General features: G+C 37.1%; 1 protein-coding gene across 26 annotated transcripts in view; it reads left to right on the forward strand.

The window, feature by feature from the left end:
• Positions 1–24,954, forward strand: part of ADGRL3 (adhesion G protein-coupled receptor L3) — a 737,803-nt gene that overhangs the window by 382,869 nt on the left and 329,980 nt on the right. For all 26 annotated transcript variants that reach the window (XM_084758697.1, XM_084758684.1, XM_084758710.1 and 23 more), the window contains one exon: positions 19,322–19,431. In XM_084758697.1, coding sequence (XP_084614823.1) covers positions 19,322–19,431 — 110 coding nt within the window. The remainder of the gene's footprint in view (positions 1–19,321; positions 19,432–24,954) is intronic.

A 24,954-nucleotide genomic window follows, 5' to 3' on the forward strand; every position in this document is an offset into this window, starting at 1 on the left:
GCATCAATTAATGTATTTGTCTAAGAATATTCATTATTCTCTGGGACAAGTTGGACCCTGGGACTCCACTGAGGTGACCCTAGCTGAGATCCCTAACAGCAGGGTACATGGAGCCTGAAGTCACTACCTCCTATAGCCTGGTAGGACTTCCAATGGAGGGAGGAATCCATAAAACCTTCAACACAAACTGCCTTGCCCACAAGAAATGTGGGGATAAACATGGAGCAGAGATTGAAGAAATGGCAATGACTTGCCCAACTTGAGATCCACCCATGGAAGGGAGCCACCCTCTGACATTATTAAGGATACTTTGCTCTACTTACATTTATGAGCCTAGCATAGTTTTCCTTTGAGAGGCTTTATCCAGCCTCTGATGGAAACCAATGCAGAGACCCACAGCCAAACAGTAGGCTGAGCTTGGGGAGTTTTTGTGGAAGAGAGGGAGAACTTGAGGGATCTGGAGGCATCAAGGTCACCACAAGGAGGCCTACTGAGTAAGCTGACCTGGTCCCATCGGGTCTCACAAGGACCGAACCACCAACTGAAGAGCTTGCATGGGCTGGACCTAGACCCCCTACACGTATGTAGCAGAAGTGCAGCGTAGTCATCATTTGGGTCTCCTAACAATGGGAGTAGAGACTGTCTCTGACATTGATTCCTGCCTTTGGATCCATTTCCCCTATCTGGGGTGCCTTGTGTGGCCTCAGAGGAAGAAGATGCACCTAGTCCTGCTGTGATTTGGGATGCTAAGGTGGGTTGGTACCCCTTAAATCTCCCCTTCGCTGAGAAACAGTAGAGGTGCAGAATAGGGAGGGAGGGCAGGACTTAGAGGAAAGGAGAGAGGGGACTGGGATCAGGCTGTGAAGTGATAAAAATAAGTAAAATTGTTTTTAAAAAAAATGTTCACCGAGCCGGGCGTGGTGGCGCACGCCTTTAATCCCAGCACTTGGGAGGCAGAGGCAGGCGGATCGCTGTGAGTTTGAGGCCAGCCTGGTCTACAAAGTGAGTCCAGGATGGCCAAGGCTACACAGAGAAACCCTGTCTCGAAAAACCAAAAAAAAAAAAAAAAAAAATGTTCACTGTAAGCTGGGGTGTAACTTGTTTAGTACACTGTTTCCCTACCATGCAAGAAGGCCTGACGTTGATCCCCAGCACCACGTAGACCATGTGTGGTAATACAAGCCTGTAAACCTAAGACTCAGGAAGCAAGGCAGGGAGATAAGGAGATCGGCAATACATAGTTTAAGACCAACCTAGGATGGATGAGAGCCTGTCATTAAACAGTTCATTGTATATTAATATATTGATAATAGAAGACACAAATCATAAATACTTTGTATAGTGGATGCACAAAAATCTAATCTATCCCTACAATAGAATTACCAGGAAGAAGAAGCCATAGTACAGGGTAAGTGCTCTATCACCAAACAGCCCCTCCAGCTGCAAACAAACTTACACAACAGGGAGCTAACTCCGACTCATTAGCATTTTTAAAAGATTTATTTGTTTTTTTTAAAATTCATTTATTCAGATTACAACTCAGCTGTTCTCGCATCACTTGTATCCTCCCATTCCTCCCTCCCTCCCGCTTTCACCCTAATCCCCTCCCCTAGGTCTATGGTCTAAGGGGACCTCCTCCCCCACTGTATGGTCATAGGCTAGCAAGTTTCTAAGGAAGGCTGAGTCACATGAAAGTTAGTCACTCAACTTTTTGAGAGATACTTCTTTTGTCTTTAATTTGTATGAAGCAGCTCTTACTCTCCTTGTTGTACTGGTTATCCATTGAACTAATTGTATATCCAAAGCCTGTCATAATGTATTCTCCTACCACTAAAAGAAGTGTCAATTCTTAAGTAACCATATTACTGCTACTCATGAGATTATGTTCTACATGAGAAAAACAGACATGGTGTGGAAGGAATGGAAATCCGAAGTGTCTTTATTATAGCCTAAAGTTGAAAGCCCATTTTTAATATAGACATTTAAATAATTCTTTGAAAATTCTATTTATGCACAAAAATATTTTAATCAAGTTCACATCCACTTCTCCCCTAATTGGGTCAAGATCCACTCCTTGCTCTGTATTTCCTCCCAATTTTGTGTCCTTTTATTTGTGCTTCTGTTACACTCAGGGGTATAGGACCAGCCGCTGCATACCAGGGGCCATATCCTTGAAGAGAACCAACTCTTCATCCCCCAGAAGTGATCAGCTCCTCAGCTAGGCTTGGGTTCTTGAGCCGTTCTCCCTTCTGGGATGGAGTGATGACTGACTGGGGTTTTATGCAGGCAATCACAGCTGCAGTGAGTTGATGAGAGCAGATGCCATATTATGTCCAGAGGACACTGGTCTAGTCCTCTCTGCATTCTGGCTCTTCTCCTCTTTCAGTTTCTCTTTCACAGTGGTAACTGAGCCATCAGAGAGCAGGTGGAATACAGATGTTCCTTTTGTGGCTATATTCCAGAGCTTAAACCACCTTTAAAGATAGGAGAATATTTATATATAGAAAAAAGGATTCTTTTATATTTAATCCAGATTCTAGTGAGTAGCTCTTAAGAATTAACTCTTACTTTTTACTTTTACTGTTTTTGAAGGAAAAAAAAAGCCTAGTTAGTAATTTTCTGGTTTGGCTAAATTGAAGTGAAATGCATTCCTTTCTGGGTCACTAAGTTAATCAAGTTTAGAGTATTTTCTTCATTGTTATTCTTATCAGTCACTGATGTAATTTGCATTAAAAAGTTTTAGAGTTTTGTTGTAAATCAGTCTTTTTCTTTGACATGTAATCATCTTTCAAGTGAAGCTCAGTGCTTAATAAACTGCATTTCTATTCTTTAACTGGGGGAGACAGGACAATTTAGAATCTGAAACCTTATTACCACCTTTAACTAATGAAGGAAGGAAGCTGAGAATCCCCTTAGTAGCTGATGTGTGCCAAGCATGATTGAGAACCTCACAAGAGGCATTTCAGTTCTCGGCTAATATAGTCATCAAGGTATTTGTCCACTTTCGTCAATGTGGAAAATGAAGCCAGGTCGATGTGGTTTGTTATAGTTGTTGTTGTTACTATTATTATTATTATTATTATTATTATTATTATTATTACTATTATTATTATTTGACATTACATCCAGATTGTAATCCCCTCCCTCTTGTCTTCCTTTTACTTTCTTAAACTCCTTTTAAAAACATGATATTTGATGAGTCTTGAGAAACATAGATATTTCCCTGAAAAATGGGGGGAAAGCCACAAACCCGGGTTTTAGTTGTAGGGGCAGAGAAAGAGAAGGAAAGGAGGAGTTGAAACTATATAAATTCAACACTCATTTATTTCATTCCTCAGAAAGTAAAGTGTTAAAGTTAAAAAATAACACAGAGATGAGGGTGTGTAAGATAGATCTGAGAGGAGAGGAGTCGTGGTGAATGTGACCAAATACATCCTCATATTCCCTTTTTATTTTAACTAATTACTTAGTTTATTAATTAATTTGAGATAAGGTTTAACTGTGTATCCCTAGCAGGCCAAGAACTCAGTGTTTAGCACAGGCTGGTCTTGAACTCACAGAGACCTGCCTGACTCAGCATCTGTATTCCAAGTGCTAGGATTAAAGCTCAGTGCCACCATGTCTGACCTCTTTTATTTTTGGTAGTCCTCTTCTCTGAAACTATAAGGGACTGATGAAATCATGTGTTCTGTGAATTCAAATCCATCTCTTGGGGTTATTCTTTATACTATCTAGCCTTTAAGTGTTCTTTAAATTAGTATATGCTTTCAGACTTTGAAATTCTGGTTGTAAAAATTATTGAATTTAACAGTGTTATTATATGTGATTGGTACTTACAGTATTAACTACACATAAGAAAAAGAAGTCTTATTTTTTGTAAAATACATAATGTATACTCAAAATTAACTTTGGAAGTGCATAACTTTAAATATAGTGTGCTACATCTAGTCCTGCTGACAATTGATGTGCCGGGGGTTGGGGTTGTACCCATGGTGGGCTTCCCCTTCTCCTCAGAGAAGGGAAAATGGGTATGAGGGGAGGGGGTGTGAGGATGGGACTGGAAGGAGAAGAGTGAGAGGTGATGCAATTGGGATGTAAAGTAAATAAATAATAAATAAGTGAAAAAAGATAGTGCTACATAGTTCTTTGTAATATGTAATGTCAGGATAGGCTATTATTAAATTATTAATAAAAACTGGACCACAAGTTTCATTATAATATCATAACTCCCTCTGTACACTACTATGATTTTGTTATGTAATAGTAATATGTATCTCTGTAGTTAGTTATTCCTTAAGAAGAGCAACAGCAGTCAGGTATGGTGGCACATGCCTTTAATTCCAGCACTTGGAAGTTTGGGAGGCAGAGGCTGGTGGATTGCTGTGTGTTCGAGCCCAGACTGGTCTACAAAGAGAGTCCAGTAGGGATACACAGAGAAACTGTCTTGAAAAGTAAAAGAAAGAAAGAAAGGAAAGAAGGAAGGAAGTAAAGAGAAAGAAACGAAGAGCAAGGCCTTTACCACATCAAAAATTTAGAAGGATAAAAATTTTGAGCTGTAACGCTTTTTTAATTCTTGGACTCTGTTTTGCCTCTTACTCATATGCCTTCAGGCACCAGGAAATTTGATTTTTTCCTTTGTACTTTATTCTTTGCTTCTCAATATGTTTTATTTCCTTTGGATAGATTAATAGTGTATTTATATACCTTGTAGAGTGGGTTAGGTTATTTTTTCACTCCACTTTAATTCTCTGTGCTTTCACTCTTTTTGCACTGAGAAAATCACAAGACCTCTTACGGGACAATTTGTACAATTGTTATTTTATCATTTTTATCCTTGTTGCTTAAGAAGAATATCGACATTCCAATTCCTTTTTCATAGATGAGAAAATAATAGGGTCAAATTGAAAATTATACAACTAGCCAAAGTAAGATAGAATCTGATGGTGTGATATTGTATCTCCCATATCACTGATTACTGCTACAAGATATTAATAAACTATTCAACTGAAAATGGGTGAGTATTCATATGAGTGTATATTAGGGTATCAGCCCATGTTATAGTATCGCTTGCCTTTTGAGTGTTGCAGCCAGGTAGCAGTGGAAAAGTAGAGGAACAGCATAGAACAAATAAGTTTACAGAAGACAAATAATGGCTTTTAATTTTTATGCTAAAAAGCAGTGTGTGTGTTTATAAAACAAATGCATTAAACAAGATAATAAAATCTCATATTGTAATGAAATAAATCCTTATAAACATTAATCAAAAGTTTTCTTACTCTGTGTAATAAATTAGGTTTTGGAATTAATTGTGAAAAGTAACACATTCTCAGAAATAGGAGGAAAGGCCAGAACTTGGGTGGTATTGTCAGGGAATAGAATGAGTTAAGAGAAGGACAGGAGAGGTGGAAATTATATAAATATCATATTCGTATATTGAATTTTTCAAAAAAAATAAAATATTAAACTTAAAAATGGCACAAAGATGGGTGTGTGTGGGGTAGACCTGAAAGGAGTAGTCACAGTGTATATGATCAAAATTTACATGAGTATTGCTGTATCAAAATAGGCTACCAAGATGAGACTTTGTAGCCTATGACTGTGTAGTGGGGGAGAAGGTTCCCCCTTGGGCTTAAGTCTTAGACCTAGGAGGGGAATAGGGTGAAAGGGGGAGGGAGGGAGGAACGAGAGGATACAAGTGATGGATAACAATTGAGCTGTAATCTGAATAAGTTAATTAAATAAAAAATAAATAAAGTTTAAAAAAAAATCTCAAAAGTCAATGAAATATGATTCTAACAAATAGATAAAATGAAAGCACACATTTCACCATTTCATATGCAGCCATATTATCAGTATGCTTATTGCCGGTTTCCTCATTGACTATTTTGTGTAATGACATATTGCCAAAATTTCAGAAGAGTAAAGGTGTAACTGAAGCCTTTTTTGTTGCATTTTTGTATTTTTATTTCAGTGTGTTGGTTTACTCTTCCCCTTTTGGTGTCTCAGGGTAGCTGAGGGACTCACAAAATTGGCTACAAATATACTGAATGAGTACTAATAACTTGACTTTGGTCCTCAAAAACGAAAGAGGGCAATTTGACAATTATGTGGGATGTAGCAGGGAAAGCCCATGAGTGTTTAAGGCATAGAGTAACTAATCATTTTATGAGGCTTTCTTCACAATGACTTCTGGTGTCTGAGCAGTCCAGTAATGAAACAAAAGTGAAAAAAAAATCCAATAATTGTGGCAGATCCACAAGACAAATTTATTATTCATATTCAGCTTTAATCCTTTATGTCCTTGAAAGGAAATTATTTTTCCCTCTAGTTTTAAAACATCGAGAGCAAAGGTCTATCTTGCAAAGGCAGTTTCTGTATGAGAAAAGGATCGAAATTTTATTAAATCATTAACTGTCCATTAGAATGCAGAAATGGTTTTTATATCATATTGTGAGGATATTCGAAAGCCCTGCACAAAGAAACTGGAATAAAAACAGATAAATGTGACTGTGAATACAAACCTGTTCCCTGACTCACAAAAATATTGCAAAATGTATTATAACTTTTCTGTTAAGCTATCACACATTTATTGATATTTCTTATCCGAATAGTTAAATATAAGACCATCTCTAGTATACAAGATCTTCATGTATCAGCTGCAGTATAGAACAGTGGGAAATGCTTTGGATATTTGTAATAAAAACTTCTTATCAAGACACCTGTATTTCGGAGAGGGAGAATATAACCTACTTATTGAGACTGGTTTATAGAAAAGGGTATTTTAAAGATGACTCTAGTAATGGTTAGAGGCAGATCCCATGCACAGCAGTAGGTGGCCAACACACAGTGAACTGAATGTGTGCATGTTATTTTTGTCTCCTACTTACTTTTGGTCTGCTACTGCTTGGTTCGGTCATATTTCATCTTACTGATCTCTCTCTTTCTCCCCCACACCCCGCCTTCTCTCTCTCTCTCTCTCTCTCTCTCTCTCTCTCTCTCTCTCTCTCTGCGTGCGTGCGTGCGTGTGTGTGTGTGTGTGTGTGTATGTGTGTGTGTGTGTGTGTGTGTGTGTGTGCATGGACCAGACTGTTTCTTTTTCCTTTAAAAAATACAGTTTATTTGGTTTTGTTTGTTTGCTACATTGTTTTCTAAAGAAAGAAAGAAAGGGAATGAGTTGGGTAAGTGGGGCAGTGAGGACAATCTGAGAGAAATAAGAGGAAGCAAAACATGATAAAAATATTAAAATTATTTTCCATAAAAATAAAAAAAATGAAAAATAATGTTTGAAATAAATTTCTATTTAGACTATTTATGAATACCAAAATAAAACATTATAGTATTTGTTGACTAATATTTATTACAATATTTTATGTCCATGTTACAAAAAGTACTTAATACAACCTTGTAAAACTAGAAAATGTACAATTTAAAACATAGCTCATTTTCATATTTTATCAACGTTAAGAACCACAGAATTGGGGGTTAGAAAACCATTTTAATGTATCAAGAAAATGTGTAATATTCAAAGCAATATAATTAAAATTAGGATTTTTTTGTTTCACTGAGTTTTAAAGTTATGAAATTGCTTCTTCTTCTGAAAAAATTATCTCACAGTTCAGTCCTGGCTGGGCTTGAACAATGTATGCTGTCCTGCCACCCCCAAAAGCCTTGGCCTCCTGTGTGCTAAGATTGCAAGTATATTCCTCCATGAAGGAAGAAAAGAGAATTTAGTAATTACTTGTATCATATTCTTTGCCTACTGTAAAAAGTGAGGACTAGTATTGTTTCTTTGATTAAGTACAGGGGTCTTCGGGGTGACTGGTTGATTAAACAGTTGTCATCAGACAATGGCCCGCGCTGTAGATCCAGCCTGTCCAGCCTGTCACGTCACCTTTTGGTTCATTTGGTCTGTGCTTGCGTGCTCCCTACAGTGGTAGCACTGAATAATTAAATCAGAGCCTTCCTATCACACAAGGTCTCAAACACTTACTGTCTAACCTTTGAAAGAAAATACACCAACACTTCTGAAAAGAGCAGAGACAAATATACAATACAGACATCTTTAACCATGTTCTAATGCACATTTTAAAATTATTTTAAAACAACAACAACAACAACAAAACATACTTGGACATAGAAGAAGTAAGCTTTTCTGAGACTGACTGCATTTACACCTCTCTGTGTTTTGAATTTCATATTCTTATCACAACTATAGCAATTTTCTGTAAGAATAGGTTATATGTTGATTTTATCAATAGAATGACTAATTAATATATTGATTATTGAGTACTTGCTTTGGACAGAAAAACCTAATGATAAAAAATAAATAAATAATTTTCCCAGTGAGAAGCTCCTCACTAGTTAATCAGTACGTGGGGCTCTGTACTGAAAGTCTCTCCTCCTAAATTCATGCCTGGAAACATAATCTAAAGATGGGGCTTTTAGGAGCTTAATGAAGTCTCAAGAGGTATAGTTCCAAGTATAGAAGTTTCTACAAAGGTTGTTGACCTTCTAGGAATAAGAATCTGATCTTTCAGTTTACTGAGATAGAGGGAGAAGTCTGGATGGAATGAGAAAGGCCTATCTAAGGCAATGTCAGCTATATTTACAGAATGTTATCCTTTGAAATTTGTATTATTGTGTGTCTATGAATGGTCTGTGTGTCTATGGTTTATGCGTGTGTGTGTGCGCTCGCATGTGCAGTACATGTAATGACAAGGGTGCATAAACAATGGACAACTTTTGTGGATCTCTCCTTCCAAATTTCACTTTGGACTTTGTGGAATTCTTCCTCTTATGTTCTATCATGTAGTCATGTGATCTGAGTATAGTCTAAAGAAAACCTGTGAGTTAGTTGCTGTGTATCTAGGAGTACAGAGAAAAATGGGAACATGACAGTGATTTAAGAAAGTCACTGTCGGTGGGGAGGCCTGGTGGCACTCAGAGAAAGAATAAGCATGCTACCAAGATGAGACTTGATAGTCTGTGATAGCAAGGGAGGAGGTCCCTCTCGGTCATAGACCTAGTGGAGGGGAATAGGGTGAAAGTGGGAGGGAGAGAGGAACAGGAGGATACAAGTGATGGGAATGCAATTGAGATGTAATCTGAATAAATTAATAAAATAAAATAAAAAGAAAGTGGTTCTTGGCTGGGCACGGTGGCATACCTTTAATCCCACTACCTGGAAGGCAGAGACAGGAGGATTTCTGTGAGTTTGATGTCAGCCTAATCTACACAGTAAACTCTAAAACACCCAGGACTACATGGAGAGACCCTGTCTCAAAAATATAATAAAATAAAACAAATTGTAAAAATTTTAAAGGAAGAAAAAGAAGTCAGTGCTTTCTGTATCACTACATTTCTAAATGAGCCCTGAGCCTGTACTTTCTTCTGTTGAGTTTCCCACATTCCATCCTGCTTCATCGCCCCTTCCTCCTCCTCCTCCTTTTTCTTCTGTTCCTCTAGACATTACCATCAGCAATGTTGTTTCTGTGAGTATCATTGTACGAGTACGAACTGTATGCGTTTCCCATCCATTCATTCAGTAACCTATGAAATCCGGGAACTATCTGTGTTATGAAGATGAGCAGTTTGGGACTCACAGGAGAGTAAATAACTTGAAAATCTGTAATAGTGGTAATGACCTATGATTCATTCTCAAGTTTGTCCAATTTCAAAGCTAATGCTCTTACCTTATGCAGTACTGCTTCCCAATCTCTGTGTGTAATTCAAAAACCATATGTGTGAAAAGCACCTTTTTAAGAGCTGCAGTGAATTCAGTCTAATAGTCTTCATTAGCAATTTCTTTGTGATTTCACTCTGTAGTAAAATGCTTACTTGAGCATACTCATAAGTCTTACCAATGTTAACAACTAATAAAGGAATAAAACTTTACAAACACCCTGAGAAAGAAAAACCTTTAACATTTGAAGAGTATTCATCTAAGTATTGAATTGGCTTTGGGCAAATGTCTGTCTTTTTTTTATTTAATACTTTGAATAAAACTGCCATGGTGGTCAATTGCAGCCAAGACGTTTGCCTTCCTCTGTACTGGAAATTTTATTTATTTACTTTTAAATGCACTGATTTCTCCATACCTTACACTATGTTAAACGGTGATAAAAAGTGAAAAGTTCAGCATATTTTTTAAAAGCCAGATTGTTACCTCATAACTCTGGTTATCCTAGAGCTTTGTGTCTATGTAAACCATACAAACTGTGAACTCACGGGGGTCCTCCTGCTTCTGCCTCCTGAGTGCTGGCCTTTTGAACTGCCAGAAATACTTTATACCTTATCTATTTGAAATCTCACCAAACAGATTGACATCCAATTCATAGCAATCATTTTTTTGGTGTTAATTCTTCCACCAAACATACTCCCATATTCTGGATTCTTGACACATAATGTGTGGTAGACCCCAGAACTACTTTGGGAAGGTGTGGTGAACTTGGCTTAAAAAAAAAAATCAGACAATTTCTCTTCCACAGCTCTGGGGCCAGAAGAGCTGAAATGCCAGATGGGTTCTGTGGTCTTCAAAGGATTTAGGGAATATACTTCTCATTAGGCTTGTAGCTACTCCATTCCATGTTTGCCTCCATGTTTGCCTCTGTCACCCCATGCCATTCTCCATTTGTGGGTCTGTTTCTGTGTGTCCCAGGTGTCCTCTTCTTAAAGGGCTTCATCATATTAGATGAAAAGCCCATCCTCCTTCAATGTGATCTGATCTTAATTTGATTGCAACTGCAAGCCTATCATGCGCACACACACACACGCACACACACACACACACACACACACACACACACACACACACAAAAGGTAGCATTCTGAGGTCTCAAGGGCTAATAACTAAACATCTCTGTCGGAGGATTCAGCTAAACACTTATCCATGACTATTAGGTTTATGTGTATTTTCGCATCACTTATCATGTATATACACATACATACCTGTGTGTACCTATGTATACCTGTGTATACATATACATACCTGTTCTTTTTCCCAATCCAATATATACTAGTTATCAGGTCATGTGATTTTTTTTTTCATTCTAGGTTTTGAGCTCCTTACAGCACATAGCTGTTTAGTATACCTTTGTTTCTTGCAACTGTACATGGGTAGTCTTTCAACATATGCTGATTAAATGTAAAAATCTTTATTTATCTCTAAAAAGAAATCTGTGATAGCAAAGATTACGAGGGCTGATGATGCTACATAATATCTAATAGACTCTATTTTTTATTCAAACAGTATTATAAAGAAAGAAAATGGAAATGCTGTAAATTGGGACTAAAGAGAATTTAGTTCTTTTCCCATGGTCCTCATTGTTTCATAGCCTTGGGGAAATTATTTAATTTCTTCATACTTTTCTATAACACATAAATGAAAAACATTATAGCTTACAGATTCACTTTCAAATATTTATGTTTTGCATTTTTTTTTCCATTCTAGAATCTCCAGGGACTAATTTAATCAGAAAGTCCATGGTATATGTGAAGAGTCTGGCATACCATGCTAATGAGTTCATTTTTTATTTTGAAAATTTTAAAAATGCAGCATCATGTACATGAAGGAAGGTGGTGGTAAGGCAAAGCTGAGTGAGAAGCTGCACACTGTAGACTGAGTGGACTCAGGAGATACAGAGCTGATTGGATGGTGTGAGGAAGGGCACGGGAGGCTATAGGAAGTAGGAGAGGAGGGTTTATAGAACAGGTTACCATCCACGTCTTCTGCTTTTATACATGCTGGCATGTCTTGTCTAATGATAACTTGCTTGCCTTTCTCCATGACTTAGTGTGTGCTGCCCTTCAATGCAGATAAAGCACAATGGTAGGAGTGTGCCCTGTTGTTACCATCTGAGAGTATCTTTGGATTCAAAACTTTTTCATAATGTTAAGCACATTTATGTAGAATAATAATACTTTCTTTGACCATACCTACTTATACTCCATTATCTTTACTTCAAGTATTGAACAGATATATTTCTTTTTTTTTTTTACTTAAAAATATATATTTCTTTTTTTTTTTTTGCTTTAAAATTTTTTTTATTTTATTAATTTATTCATATTACATCTCAATGGTTATCTCCTCCCTTGTATCCTCCCATTCCTCTCTCCTTCCCATTTTCCCCTTGCTCCCCTCCCCTATGACTGTGACTGAGGGGGACCTCCTCCCCCTGTATATGCTCATAGGGTATCAAGTCTCTTCTTGGTAGCCTGCTATCCTTCCTCTGAGTGTCACCAGGTCTCCCCATCCAGGGAACATAGTCAAATATGGGGCACCAGAGTTCGTGTGAAAGTCATACCCCACTCTCCACTCAACTGTGGAGAATGTCCTGTCCATTGGCTGGATCCAGGTAGGGGTTTGAAGTTTACGGCCTGTATTGTCCTTGGCTTGTGAGGATATCCTATTGGGACTCTAGATGAGAGAAACATGGGAGAATGGCAAAGTTGAAGGATCCAGAGGATCCTAGAAACTTACAAGAAGAACAGATATATTTCTACCATTATCTATCTGTAGCGAGGTCTTTTTCAAAGCTAGAAATACATTTGTTCAAAAATGGAGATGGTTTTGTGTTGCATAACTTCCTGCATATAATTTTTTATTATTATTCAAATTAACCAAGAGAAATTTAATTAAAACTCTTCGGAAATAAAATGTATTGACACGATTATTCAGTGGGAGGGAGGAAAGTGCATTTTCCTAAACTACGTAGCTGCTCTTTGCTTTATTTTACCTTGAACCCAGATAACCAGAATGCTTTGTTTAATTACCTATAAAATTGTTTAAAATAATTTGAATTCCTAAGTAAACACTTATCAGATTTAATTTTTTTGGTCAGCCATTTTTATGTTTTATTTTTATTTGATTGCTCTTAGTTTAAGTAAATATCTTATCCTTCAGGTGTTATATCTTCATTAGTTTACCTGTTGCTTTTAAGCATCAAAATAATCACGATATATGGACATAAACAAACAGAACATGGCATCACAAATTTCCTTTTACTTGTTTCTCAAAATGTTGTTAGTTCAAATTATTACTTAAATGGGAACTGCACTTTCGAAAATATTGCAAGCCCGTGTCTACCTCAAACATTCTCCTAATTAAGCGACATAATTAGCTGAATACTAAGGTCTACTTAGGAATTTATAAATGCATTTGACTAGTAATGTTTGGATGTTAGTTATCAATTTTGAAATGTTCCTTTTAATTAAACAATCCACAAACAAAGGACACTACGGCTCAATCAATAGGGGCTTGCCTTGCAAGCATGAGAAAGCTGAATTTGGACCCTGAGACCTTCGTAAAGAGTCAGGCATGGTAAAAGGCAAAGTCCAGGTAGCTTAGCTGCTTAGGGGTTAAGATGTTTTTAGGACTAGACAAATGTTTTAAGTTGATAGAGAGGAGATATGATAGATATTGATTTACATTCTGAATTTTAGACTTACCAAGATAAGAAGGATGTTTTCTTCAAAGCTGCCAAACAAAAATAGCCAAAACACTATGAATGTAACATACACACACACATATATTTTTTCCTGACTGTTTTGTGGTTCTTCTTGCTGTAGATAATTTGTTGTAGAAATGTGTAATAATATAATGTATATGTAAATAATATTTAATATAAATTGTAATAAAAATGAAAATTGTCCAATAATATAAATGTATATGTAAAAAAATAAAATAATAATTATAAAAGAGTCAGACATGGGAGCACTCCAGTCATCCCAGGCATAGTGCTGCTGGGAGGCAGAGACTGGCGTGAAAGCTTATGAGCTAGGCAGGCTCTTCAACGTAGTGCAATCCCAAGTCAGTGAAAAAACCTGTCTCCAGGAAAAGTTGAAGGTACCTGAAGACTAACACCTGAGGTTTCCTTTGACCTCCTTATATATGTTAACCACACTTAAACCTGAACCTCACCCAAAGAAACACAGACACACACACACACACACACACACACACACACACACTTTTAAAGTGAAGTATATGATTTTCCATTGCTCTTTGTTGCCTCTTAAAACTTAAAGGTAAGATCCTATTGATGAACACATCAAACACTTTAAACACAGGACTTGGAAGATTACCTTACATAGTACATTGAGGAGTGGTGCAAGCTGCCAAGGGGTGAAAACAATCAATTTTCCTACCTAGTTGTAAAGCTTACAAACCACAACAATGACCAAGATATTCCCAAAGGTACAGTAGAGACACCTACAGCTTGGAAGCAACCAGCAGTTGTCTAATTGGACTTTTAGCCTGGTCAATATGAGGAAATGTTTCGCATGGTGCTATAATTCTAGCCAAATATACATATCTGGCATGATCCTGAAGTCTAGCAGTGAACGTACTATGCCACTTTCCTAAACTGGCATAATTTCTACCTGTACTGCAATACAAGGCTTGCAATCAGATATGAGGAATACAGAAATCACCACTTCAATTACACAAGAACCCTAAGCCTATACATCTCCACTTTATACTTACTTTTGGATTATGTTTAAGAGTTATTTTTCATCACTTTAATTGTGTGTATGTGGGGAGGCAGAGAATATTTGCAAATAAAAGCAGATGCTTAAGAAGTCCAGAAGCATCAGGTCCTGGACCTAGAGTCCCAGGCAGTGAAAGCCACCTAACATAAGTGCTGGAATCTAACCCCAGGTCGCATGGGGAGCCGCAAGTGCTCTTGACAGCTCAGCCATCTCTCCATTCACCTTCAATTATTTTAATAGCATTCAAGTGAATAAAATGTGTGTAGTACATGCAAACACATATGCATACATACATACAGAGAAAGCCACTTACTATTTAATGTGTTTTGGCCCTTTATTAAACATCACTGTGTAAAAGCTGAAGAAATTTTTCCTCATGTACCATGAATTTTCTTTTGCACGTTGAAATAATTTTCTTAATATACCATACGAATTAAATGTCTTTTTTTATTCTCAATGTGCTATTCTGTCTCTATTTGGTATCTTGTTTATAAAGTTTGGTTTGGAAACTCAAAACTATTTTTTCCGAAGTAAATAACTCTATGACATCCTTGACCTGAGGCCCAGATATGCTATAGAAAATATTTTTGTAGCTCAGAGAACAAAGGAATGTTTTTCATCAATCTCATGAAACAACATGAAAATTGCCTCTAAGTTAAGAACAAAACAATAAGATAGCACAAGAAATTCCAGAAAATAGATTCAGTTATTAAAGTCCTTCTTAGTTAGCACTTGGAAAAGGGGACATGCGAGGCACTTAGGAAGGACAAGTGGGGTACATGGTAGGTTGTAACATACATACAGCATACAAAATATATATTAACATACCTTGTAACTCATATTCCCCAAATGTATTTATTAGCACGACATGTAGTATAGAAGCACTAAATGAAGTAATATATATGTGGTATACATTACAGGAGGGTTGTATGAAATAAATCCACATATGATAGGATACATATATTAGCACGCTATGTAATATAACCGGTTCTGTGGCTACAGTTGTTCACTCTTCTAGAAAGCAAGATGACTGTCAGTGCACTGCAGGTAATGAATTCAATACACACTTCAAGTTCTGTGGCTCACTCTACATCCAAGTGAAGGCCGTCGAGCTTCCAAATGGTGCCATATGCACATAGTAGTAAAATAACACAGATTCCATTCCATTTATTTTTAGGTGAAAATATTCATAATCCTACAGAGCAAATGTTACAGATTTCAACGATGGAAAGACTGTGGCTTAGAAGTCACTGTTACACTTTATACACTGTTACAGTACTGAAAGTGTTTTCTCTGTGGATTTGTTCATATTAAAGCCCGATTCCAAGGCTACCAACCCAATAATCTTACTGAAAGAAAGAGCATACAATGGAGGTTGCCTGTCTCTTCAGGTGTGGTGGGAAGAGACAGATCCTGATCAAAGGATGCAAAGTTTTAGAAATACAGGATGCTGGAGATCATGTTTGCAGAATGATGGCCTTGCTTATGTTTTCTGAAGTTTGCAATGAGAATAGGTAAACATTTCTTCAGATAGAGAAAGATGTGAGTCTGTTAGATGATCATATATTCATCATAAGAATGATATGTGGGAGAACCAATTTATTACTTGTACATATATTAAAAGATTATAGAATATATCTTACATGTATACAATTTCATTAGTTAATAAACTGGTAAAATGACATCAACTAAAAGTAATGCAACATAGGATATATGTAAACATTTCTAAGTTTAGATTACTATGAGAGAGGCCTTTTACCAAAAGTCTTGGATTTATCCTAGAATACACAATAGAAAGTAGTATTCTTCTTTTAAATTTTTTATTAATTTGTTCTTGTTACATCTCAATGGTTATCCCATCCCTTGTATCCTCCCATTCTTCCCTCCCTCCCATTTTCCCCTTATTCCCCTCCCCTATGACTGTGACTGAGGGGGATTACCTCCCCCTGTATATGCTCATAGGGTATCAAGTCTCTTCTTGCTAACCTGCTATCCTTCCTCTGAGTGCCACCAGGTTTCCCCCTCCAGAGGACATGGTCAAATATGAGGCACCAGAGTTCGTGTGAAAGTCATATCCCACTCTCCACTCAACTGTGGAGAATGTTCTGTCCAACATGGAAACAGTCTAAGTGTCCCTCAGTAGAAGAATGGATAAAGAAACTGTGGTACATATACACTATGGAATACTACTCAGCAATTAAAAACAAGGAATTCCTGAAATTTGTGGACAAATGGATTGAGCTAGAAATGATCATAATGAGTGAGTTAATCCAGAAGCAGAAAGACTCAAATGGTATATACTCACTTATATCTGCATATTAGCCCAAGGGGCATGTCCCATGAAAGCCTTCAATTACCTGAAAACAGGGACAGAGGGGAGGACATCCTATTGGGACTCTAGATGAGAGAATCATGGGAGAATGACAAAGTAGAAGGATCCAGAGGGTCCTAGAAGCCTACAAGTAGAACATTATGATAGGCAGATTTGGGCCCACGGGTCCTGCTCAAACTAAGGCACCAGCCAAGGACAATACAAGCTGTAAACTTTAAACCCCTACCCAGATCTAGCCAATGGTCAGAACATTCTCCACAGTAGAGTGGAGAGTTGGATATGACTTTCTCACGTACTCTGGTGCTTCATATTTGACCATTTTCCCTGGAGGGGGAGACCTGGTGGCACTCAGAGGAAGGACAGCAGGTTACCAAGAAGATACTTGATACCCTATGAGCATATACAGGGGGAGGAAGTCCCCCTCAGTCACAGTCATAGGGGAGGGGAATAAGGGGAAAATGGGAGGGAGGGAAGAATGGGAGGATACAAGGGATGGGATAACCATTGAGATGTAACAAGAACAAATTAATAAAATAATAAATATCTTGGGGAAAAAAAGACAAAAGGGTAACTAAAACTATACGCGAGGGCTGTTTAAATTTTTAGTATAGATAAATAATCTACATGTAGTTTGTGTAGTATGTGAACTTGTTATTGGTGTCGCTACAAACACCCTGTGATTTAATGTGATAGATTTTCTTTGTAATAAGGAAGCGGTGTTGTATTTCACAAAGCTACTCCAGCACAGGGTGCGGTTATCCTGCATGCTAAACAACAGTCACATTTACCTTAATATTAAGATACAGTTGCCTGTTTGGGAGAGCAGATGGCACATCTGGAGAAAAGAACATTAGCATTTGTTAACTCTTTGGGTTAAGTGCTTGGCTGAATATGGTCTTTTTCACTTGAATTAATCTTTGACTCATAACAAAAATACATATTTTCAGCTTGAGACAGCCAATAATTACTCCATTTTAATTTGGGACTAAATAAAATTCTCCTTAAACCTGAGAAGTGTTAGCCTCAAGTAGATACAATTTTTTTTGCGGGGGGGGCTCTAAATCAAATTGGTTCCTGTGCCAAGCATGGATTGCATCAAGGAATGAAGCAATTAAAAAAGTGTTAAGAGCCAGGCACGATGGCACATTTCTTTAATCTTGGCACTCAGGGAGGAGGCGGCAGAGGAGATCACTGTGTGTTTGAGGCCAGCCTGGTCTATAAAGCGAGAACAGAACAGCCAAGGATATGCAGAGAAACCCTGTCTTAAAAAAAAAAAACACTAAAAACAAAAACAAACCAACAGATAAACAAACAAACAAACAAACAAGGCCACAAGAAAAAGCTAGTACTAATGTCAGGCTGAAGTTCTCTGCATACCTGAAATGAGTAACGAAGAATGTAAAACAGAATAGTCAGTGTGTCCATCCCATACACACCATGCCAACATTACGGCCTTTTGAAACCCTTAACGCTAGTTTACTAATGGACAAATCACTGAACCTGGAAAGTTTCTGAGAAAAATGTATAGTAATGAGGCCTCTATGAGCTAGACTCTTGTTCAGAGGCCATTGAATTTAATTATATTTTATTTTTCCTCAAGGATAAATCATCCCAAATTGGTTTAATCCACTTACCTGGCAAGTGCCTGAGTTTGGATTTGCTATAATAGTAGTATGTTTTCATTCTTTTCAGAAATGTAAAGGAATATTATTGAATTACGTAATATTAATATAAATGACATGTAATCTGTGATGTTGGTGTCATTATTAGATGGAATGAAAAGAATCCGTTATTCAAAATGGTATTACTTATGCAGTTAATAGCAAATGTGAAAAATAAAGATTTTTATATTTAAGTGATAAGTTTAAGACATGCTCATAGGTGCATGTGCTTACATGTGTGCACATTCCAAGATGTCAGAGGAATTGATTTTCTCCATTTACCTTATGAGTGTTGGCAATCAAAATCAATTCACCAGGCTTGACCCCAAACAATGCAACCAGATGAACCATTTCATTGGTCCTTAGATACTAAGTTTATGTTGGACGAAGGTCTCAAGTATAACTTTTCACTTATATACAAAGTATTTTATCACATTCATTGAATATTTACAACCGTCTAATAAGATATTTCATTATATGCTGTTAAGCATGGTTTTTGAAATGGGACTGGGTCGTTCATCTTTTTAAAAAAATTCCCAGTATTCACATTGCCAGTGCCCTATAAATGACATTGCATTGTTTCCGCAATACTTAAGTGGTACATCAAAAGTTTGCCCTATTCAAGCAAGTGTATGTTACTGTAAGCACAATACACAGATCAAGTATTTGTGTTTTAATTTTTAAAGCACACCGTAGGTCCTCCTTTAATAAGTCTGAAGTCCTCAGTCAGCAAAGCCTTGTTTGAGTCTATGTAATTGGAAAGAAAATAACATCAGTGTTGGTGCTTGTGATGATTTAAGGTTGCATAAATTTACTATTTCTTTCTTTCTTTTGATTTCAGATGCAATAACAGAACCCAGTGTGCAGTGGTGGCAGGTCCTGATGTTTTTCCAGACCCATGTCCAGGAACTTATAAATACCTTGAAGTGCAGTATGAATGTGTCCCTTATAGTATGTATATTCCTATACTTTTCTTTTTTAAAGATATTGCTCTTTAACTTGTTGACAAATTCTCTGTGGTGGCATTAAAAAATCACATACATATTAAGAAGGTAACAGATGTGACATGTACAAATTCATACACTTCCTTCATTGCACGTCCTCACAGCATCTAAGTATGATGATGTGTAATTTCGATGATGCTGTACATGAATGCCTGTATTAACAATGTTTTTAATGCAAGAACATGCCATGCATAGAAAAGCACAGAGGATATGGTATGTTCACTCTGAATCTCTGCAAGATTGAGCAAGTAGAAGTTGAAGGTAAATTTTATACACTTATATGCAAAATAACATCAGAATCGGTCCTTTTTTTTTTTTTCAGTGTGATTAAAGTAATCATATCTAAGTTTTACGTACTGTCAACCAACCGAAAATCAGAAGCATATCCATTCCCAGGGCTCAGACTGAAGAGTACATGGAGGCAATGAATTAAGAAGCACTTCAGAATATATTTTATACAATCCCAAGGAGTATGTCTGCAGCCTTTAGATCAGTCATGATATAGAACAGCAATGGGTTTTTTTTTCTTCAGGAATAATGAAGAATGAAATAATCTAAAATGGAGCAATTTCTGACTTTTTATCCCAAAGGAAGATTCACCATCAGAGAAGGGTTTTTTTTTTTATCTTACTAGTTAATTATTCATGGGGTTTTGTAGTGAAAATCACACAGGAAATCCTGTAGTCTCCTGTTAGATATTCAGCTTCTGCCAGAGATAGAGAACACCTGGGATCATAAACAAATCCCAGGTTCCAACTTCCTTTGATGTCTCAGAAGGAGAAAAATATCTGGGGATCAGCAGGTTTACTGTGCCAAGAGACAGCTCTGAGCTTGCTCATCCATGCTTATTTCAAGAAACAGCACATTACTCACGAGCTGGAAGTGTGCACACTTCCAAAATAGAGAGAACTTTGGCCAACAAGAAATGAACTCCAATTTAGAAATAATAATGAAGCAGGATAAAATTTCATTTGGAGTCATTATGGCATGTGAATGGTTAAAATTGAGTGAATTTCATGTACTAACATTCTTTTTTCAGAAAAATGAATTTCAGTATATAGGTTTACTGAACTCTCAGTTGTGTTTCATAAATTATTATCTCTACAGGGGCCTCTGTGAAAAGAGAAGGCTCCTGCTGACCATTTTTTGTTGTTGTTGTTCTTGAACAGTGATATTTTAGGAAATGAAATGCATAAACCGTCTTTGAACTGAGACAGTTCTACGTTGTTTGCATAATGAGATCTTGGTGAAATATGTAGAATTCAGTTCTAGAAAGAAATTTTATGAAAAATACACAATAGGTGAGATGTCATTTCTAAAATAGTCCTAGAAACCCTACATTAATACTCTAAATTGCAGATTGTGAAACATGAAAGCAAAGATAAAATGTCAGATTGTAGGGTTTTTTTTAATATAATTTGTTAAAGAAATGAGATAGTTCATAGTTGTCTCTTCAGTCTCCTGTATTTCATCAGCTTTCTTTTAGGATCACAACCCTAAAGCCTCTGCAAGATTTATTCTGAAATATCCTCTGCAGAAATCACTTCCATATAAATAAGAAGTTGCTCACACACATTTTCATAAAAAGATGTGCTTTTCCATGTTTGCCTTTTCTCTCATAAATTTTCAAAGATGGAAAACATGATTCTTTAATATCTATATTTGGAGGTTTCTGGTAATCATAGAATTTTCTGGCTGCTATAAAAATATTTCTTATTACATTAGTCATCTGGTTGTTTTCATAATGAAGAATTACATAGTTAGGCATACCTGCTAGCTATTCTATATCATATGAATGTGTAATATATATCTGCATCATATTTAAGTTATGTTCTATATATTTGACTTAAACGGTTATGCAGAATTGAAATGCATTTAATGACCTTAATATGATTTTAGAAAGAAACTCCCCCACAGAAGGCATAAACGGGGCCTGGGATTCTGCTCAGTTGATAGAATGCTCACTGAAAATACACAAAGCTGTGGGTTTCACCCTAGAACACTAGAAACCATGCATACTGGTCCTTCTGTGTAATAAAACACTGGGGAGAGGAGACAGGAGGATCAGAAGTTCAGAGTGATCCTTAAGTACATATAAGGTCAGGGCCAGCCTGAGATATGGAAACTGTCTCTCAAGAGAGGAGTTCTACAACATCAGAACTTGTTGGCAAGTTGCATTTCTTTAACAGGACAATGATGTAAAGATGTCAGGGATTTATAATACAACCTGATTGCATTAAAATAGCTGCTTTCTCAGTCCACGTAAACATTAACATGTTCTATCTTTCCTCCTGTAAGAGACCTTCCATGATCTCTTAATAGGTCCTGCTTTAGATCAATGCCCAAACTCGTTCTCTGAAATGTGAGATGCACACTTTTTTCCCAAGTCACTTACTTAGCATCAATAAGATTTATTGATGCCACCACATGCCATTAATCCCATGGGCTAAAGGTTAACATACATTAGCGTGTTCATTCTCACAAGAACCTCCCTAGGAATTATGAAGATCACCATTTTACTGCAGAGGAACCGTATACTCAGCATGTTAAACACATGCTCTGTGTGCAGTGTAACTACAAAAAGTCAAAGTCACAGCTAAGACATTATCTGCCTCCAATACCTATCCTTAGGAGCTGTAATATTTAACCTCATTTTTTTTGTTGATATTCTTACACATTCTTTGATATTTATTTCCTATCTTCCCACTCAGTTATGCCATGTAGTGAAACCAAGTGTTTCACAGATCCAGTCCTGCCTTCTTAACCTCTTAGCTATTCATTACAGAGTTTGCGTGCCTTGGAGTAATGAAATCATTGCAAGCTTGTTTTTCCAAACACTTCATAAAACTGCAGAGTATAAACCAGTTTGTGTCTCATTAAAAATGTTACCTGTAACTTATAATGAGCTTCTTATCTATAGTGAATTAAGAAATTGATTTTAGGTGTTTGTATTAGGGAAAACTTTGAAACTTGCTGAGGTTAGGGTAACTCTAGATTTATAGTTTAATCTCTGTGTTTGAAATTTTCACTTAACAGGTAAACAAACAATCCGCAGAAAGACATAGCCTATTCGCTAAGCAAATGGATATTTCTAGTTACATTTCAAACCCAAGACCATAAGCTGGGGCTGCAAGCGTAGCTCCATCTGTAAAATGCTTGATTTCTAAGGCTAAGGACCCAAGTTCAAACTACTTACACCTGCAACTTGGTGCTGTCCAGGAAGGTGGAGAAAGGCGGATCCCTGGCACTCCCTGGTAAGCCAGCCTGGACTTCTAAGTAAGTTTCAGGCTGGGGAGAGAATCTGTTTAAAGAAGGAGGAGGAGGAGGAGAAAGATGAGGAAGAGGAGGAGGTGTATGAGGAGGATGAGGAGGAGGAAGAGAATGAGGAGGAGGAGGAGGAGGACATGAGGAACAACCAGCAAGGTTATCCTCTGACAATAATACAATAAACATTTGTACACAAATCTATTCATACCCGACATACACATACACTCACAGACATATGAGTGCCAATGCACCACACACACACACACACACACACACACACACACACACACACACACACTTGCCCATCTGCACCCATGAAGACCACAAGCTATGTAATATGTATCCACATCTGTGCTGCATCATGGAATTCTATGCATGACAAGGTTAAGACTGTGGTCTTGTAATGCTACTATGAATCTGTAAAGTTCCTCTTGCCTGGTACATTTACTGTGCATTTTATGTGGTTGGATGTGTTCAGATACACAAACACTATTTTGCTACAACTTCGAACCTTACTTAGTCTAGGCAACATGTCATTACTCTATAATACACAGTATATATAGCATATAGGGATGTCAGAGCTTCTACTGTCTGGGTTTCTGTGAGTTTCCTCAGTGACATGCACACAACCACAGATGAAATAATGATTCCTTTCTTTAGGAAGTACCATCATTGTTAAGTGACAAGCAGTAAATTTGTAGCTATAAAAGTTTTCTTCTTAATCATTGGTAGGAAGAAGAAATCTTATTGCTGATTTTCTTTCATTGGGCACATTAATGGCATACTATCTAGTTTTCTATTGCCATGATGAACAGCATGGCTAAGCCGCTTACAGAGGAAAGGTTTTATTTCATTTTGCAGCTGACAGGTTCATCATGAAGGAAGGGGCAGGGCAGGAATTCAGGCCAGGAACCTGGAGAAACTAAAGAAGAAGGAAGTTATGGAGAAATGCTACTAACTGTCTTTCTCTCTAAGCCTGGCTCAGCCTGCTTTCTTATAACACCAAGGAGGAATTGCCCAGGAATGGAATTGTTCACAGTGGTCTGGATCCTCCCACATCAATCATTAATTAAGAAAGTGCCCTATAAACTTGCCTACACAAAACTGGATGGAGACATTTTGTCAATTGAGGTTCCCGTATCTTGTGTCAAATTGACTCAAACTAACCAGGAAACCTTGTGTGCAGTTCACAGGCAAATAATGAATCCTTAACATTTATTTGTACTTGTGTTTGTGTGTGTGTGTGTGTGTGTGTGTGTGTGTGTGTGTGTGTGTGTGTGGTGTGTACCCACATGCACATAACCGTGCATGTGTGGAGATCAAAGGATAATTTGTGGGAACCTATTTTTGTCTTCTACCACGTTGGTCCTAGGAATCACACTCAGGTCATCAGGCTTGGCAGCAGGTAGCCAGATTCCCTAAGCCTTTTGGCTGGTCCAGAAAAATTTATTTTTTATTTATATCTGTGTGTGTGTGTGTGTGTGTGTGTGTGTGTGTGTGTGTATGTATGTTTTCCACATGTGTGGATGTGCCTGTGGAGACCAGAGGGTGTTAGGTGCCTTAAAGTTGAGGATACAGGCAGGTGTGAGCCAACTGATATTGGGAACTAGCATCCGATCTGGAAGAGTAACAGTTGAAACAGCTCTTTATAGCATCCAATGCTGATTTTTATAGTAATGTAATTTTCATGGCTAGCAGACCCATATAGGAGAGCTTATTAATGATAATAGAACACATTAGAGGTGATGTAGATTAAAATTCAGCATTGTCTATCTGTTACTCAGGGGAAGTAAAGTAACCAGGGAACGCTTACAAGTGGATGATCAAGCCCAGTATAGTGGTCATGATCAGTACTCCGCATCTGAACTCTATTCCCAACACATCTTATAGTAGTTTTAACAGAATTCCATAAAACCTTAACCTAATTAATTGAATAATATCACTGGCTTTTAAAGATGTCATTAGGGGAGAAAGAAAGAAAGAAAGAAAGAAAGAAAGAAAGAAAGAAAGAAAGAAAGAAAAAAAGAAAGAAAGAAAGAAAGAAAGAGACTACAATGACCTAGTAAGTTTGCTTCTTTGAGTGTTTTGTACTCAGTTTTTTTTTTCACATTCACTAAAGTTATATTTAACCTTTACTAAGTCATCTTAAGTTTTTCTGTCTTTTCTTGTCTGTGTTCACAGGTACTGTATCTAATGAAATTTG

The sequence above is a fragment of the Acomys minous genome, assembly GCF_964271855.1.
Source record: "Acomys minous genome assembly, chromosome: 15".
Taxonomy (NCBI): Eukaryota; Metazoa; Chordata; class Mammalia; order Rodentia; family Muridae; genus Acomys; species Acomys minous.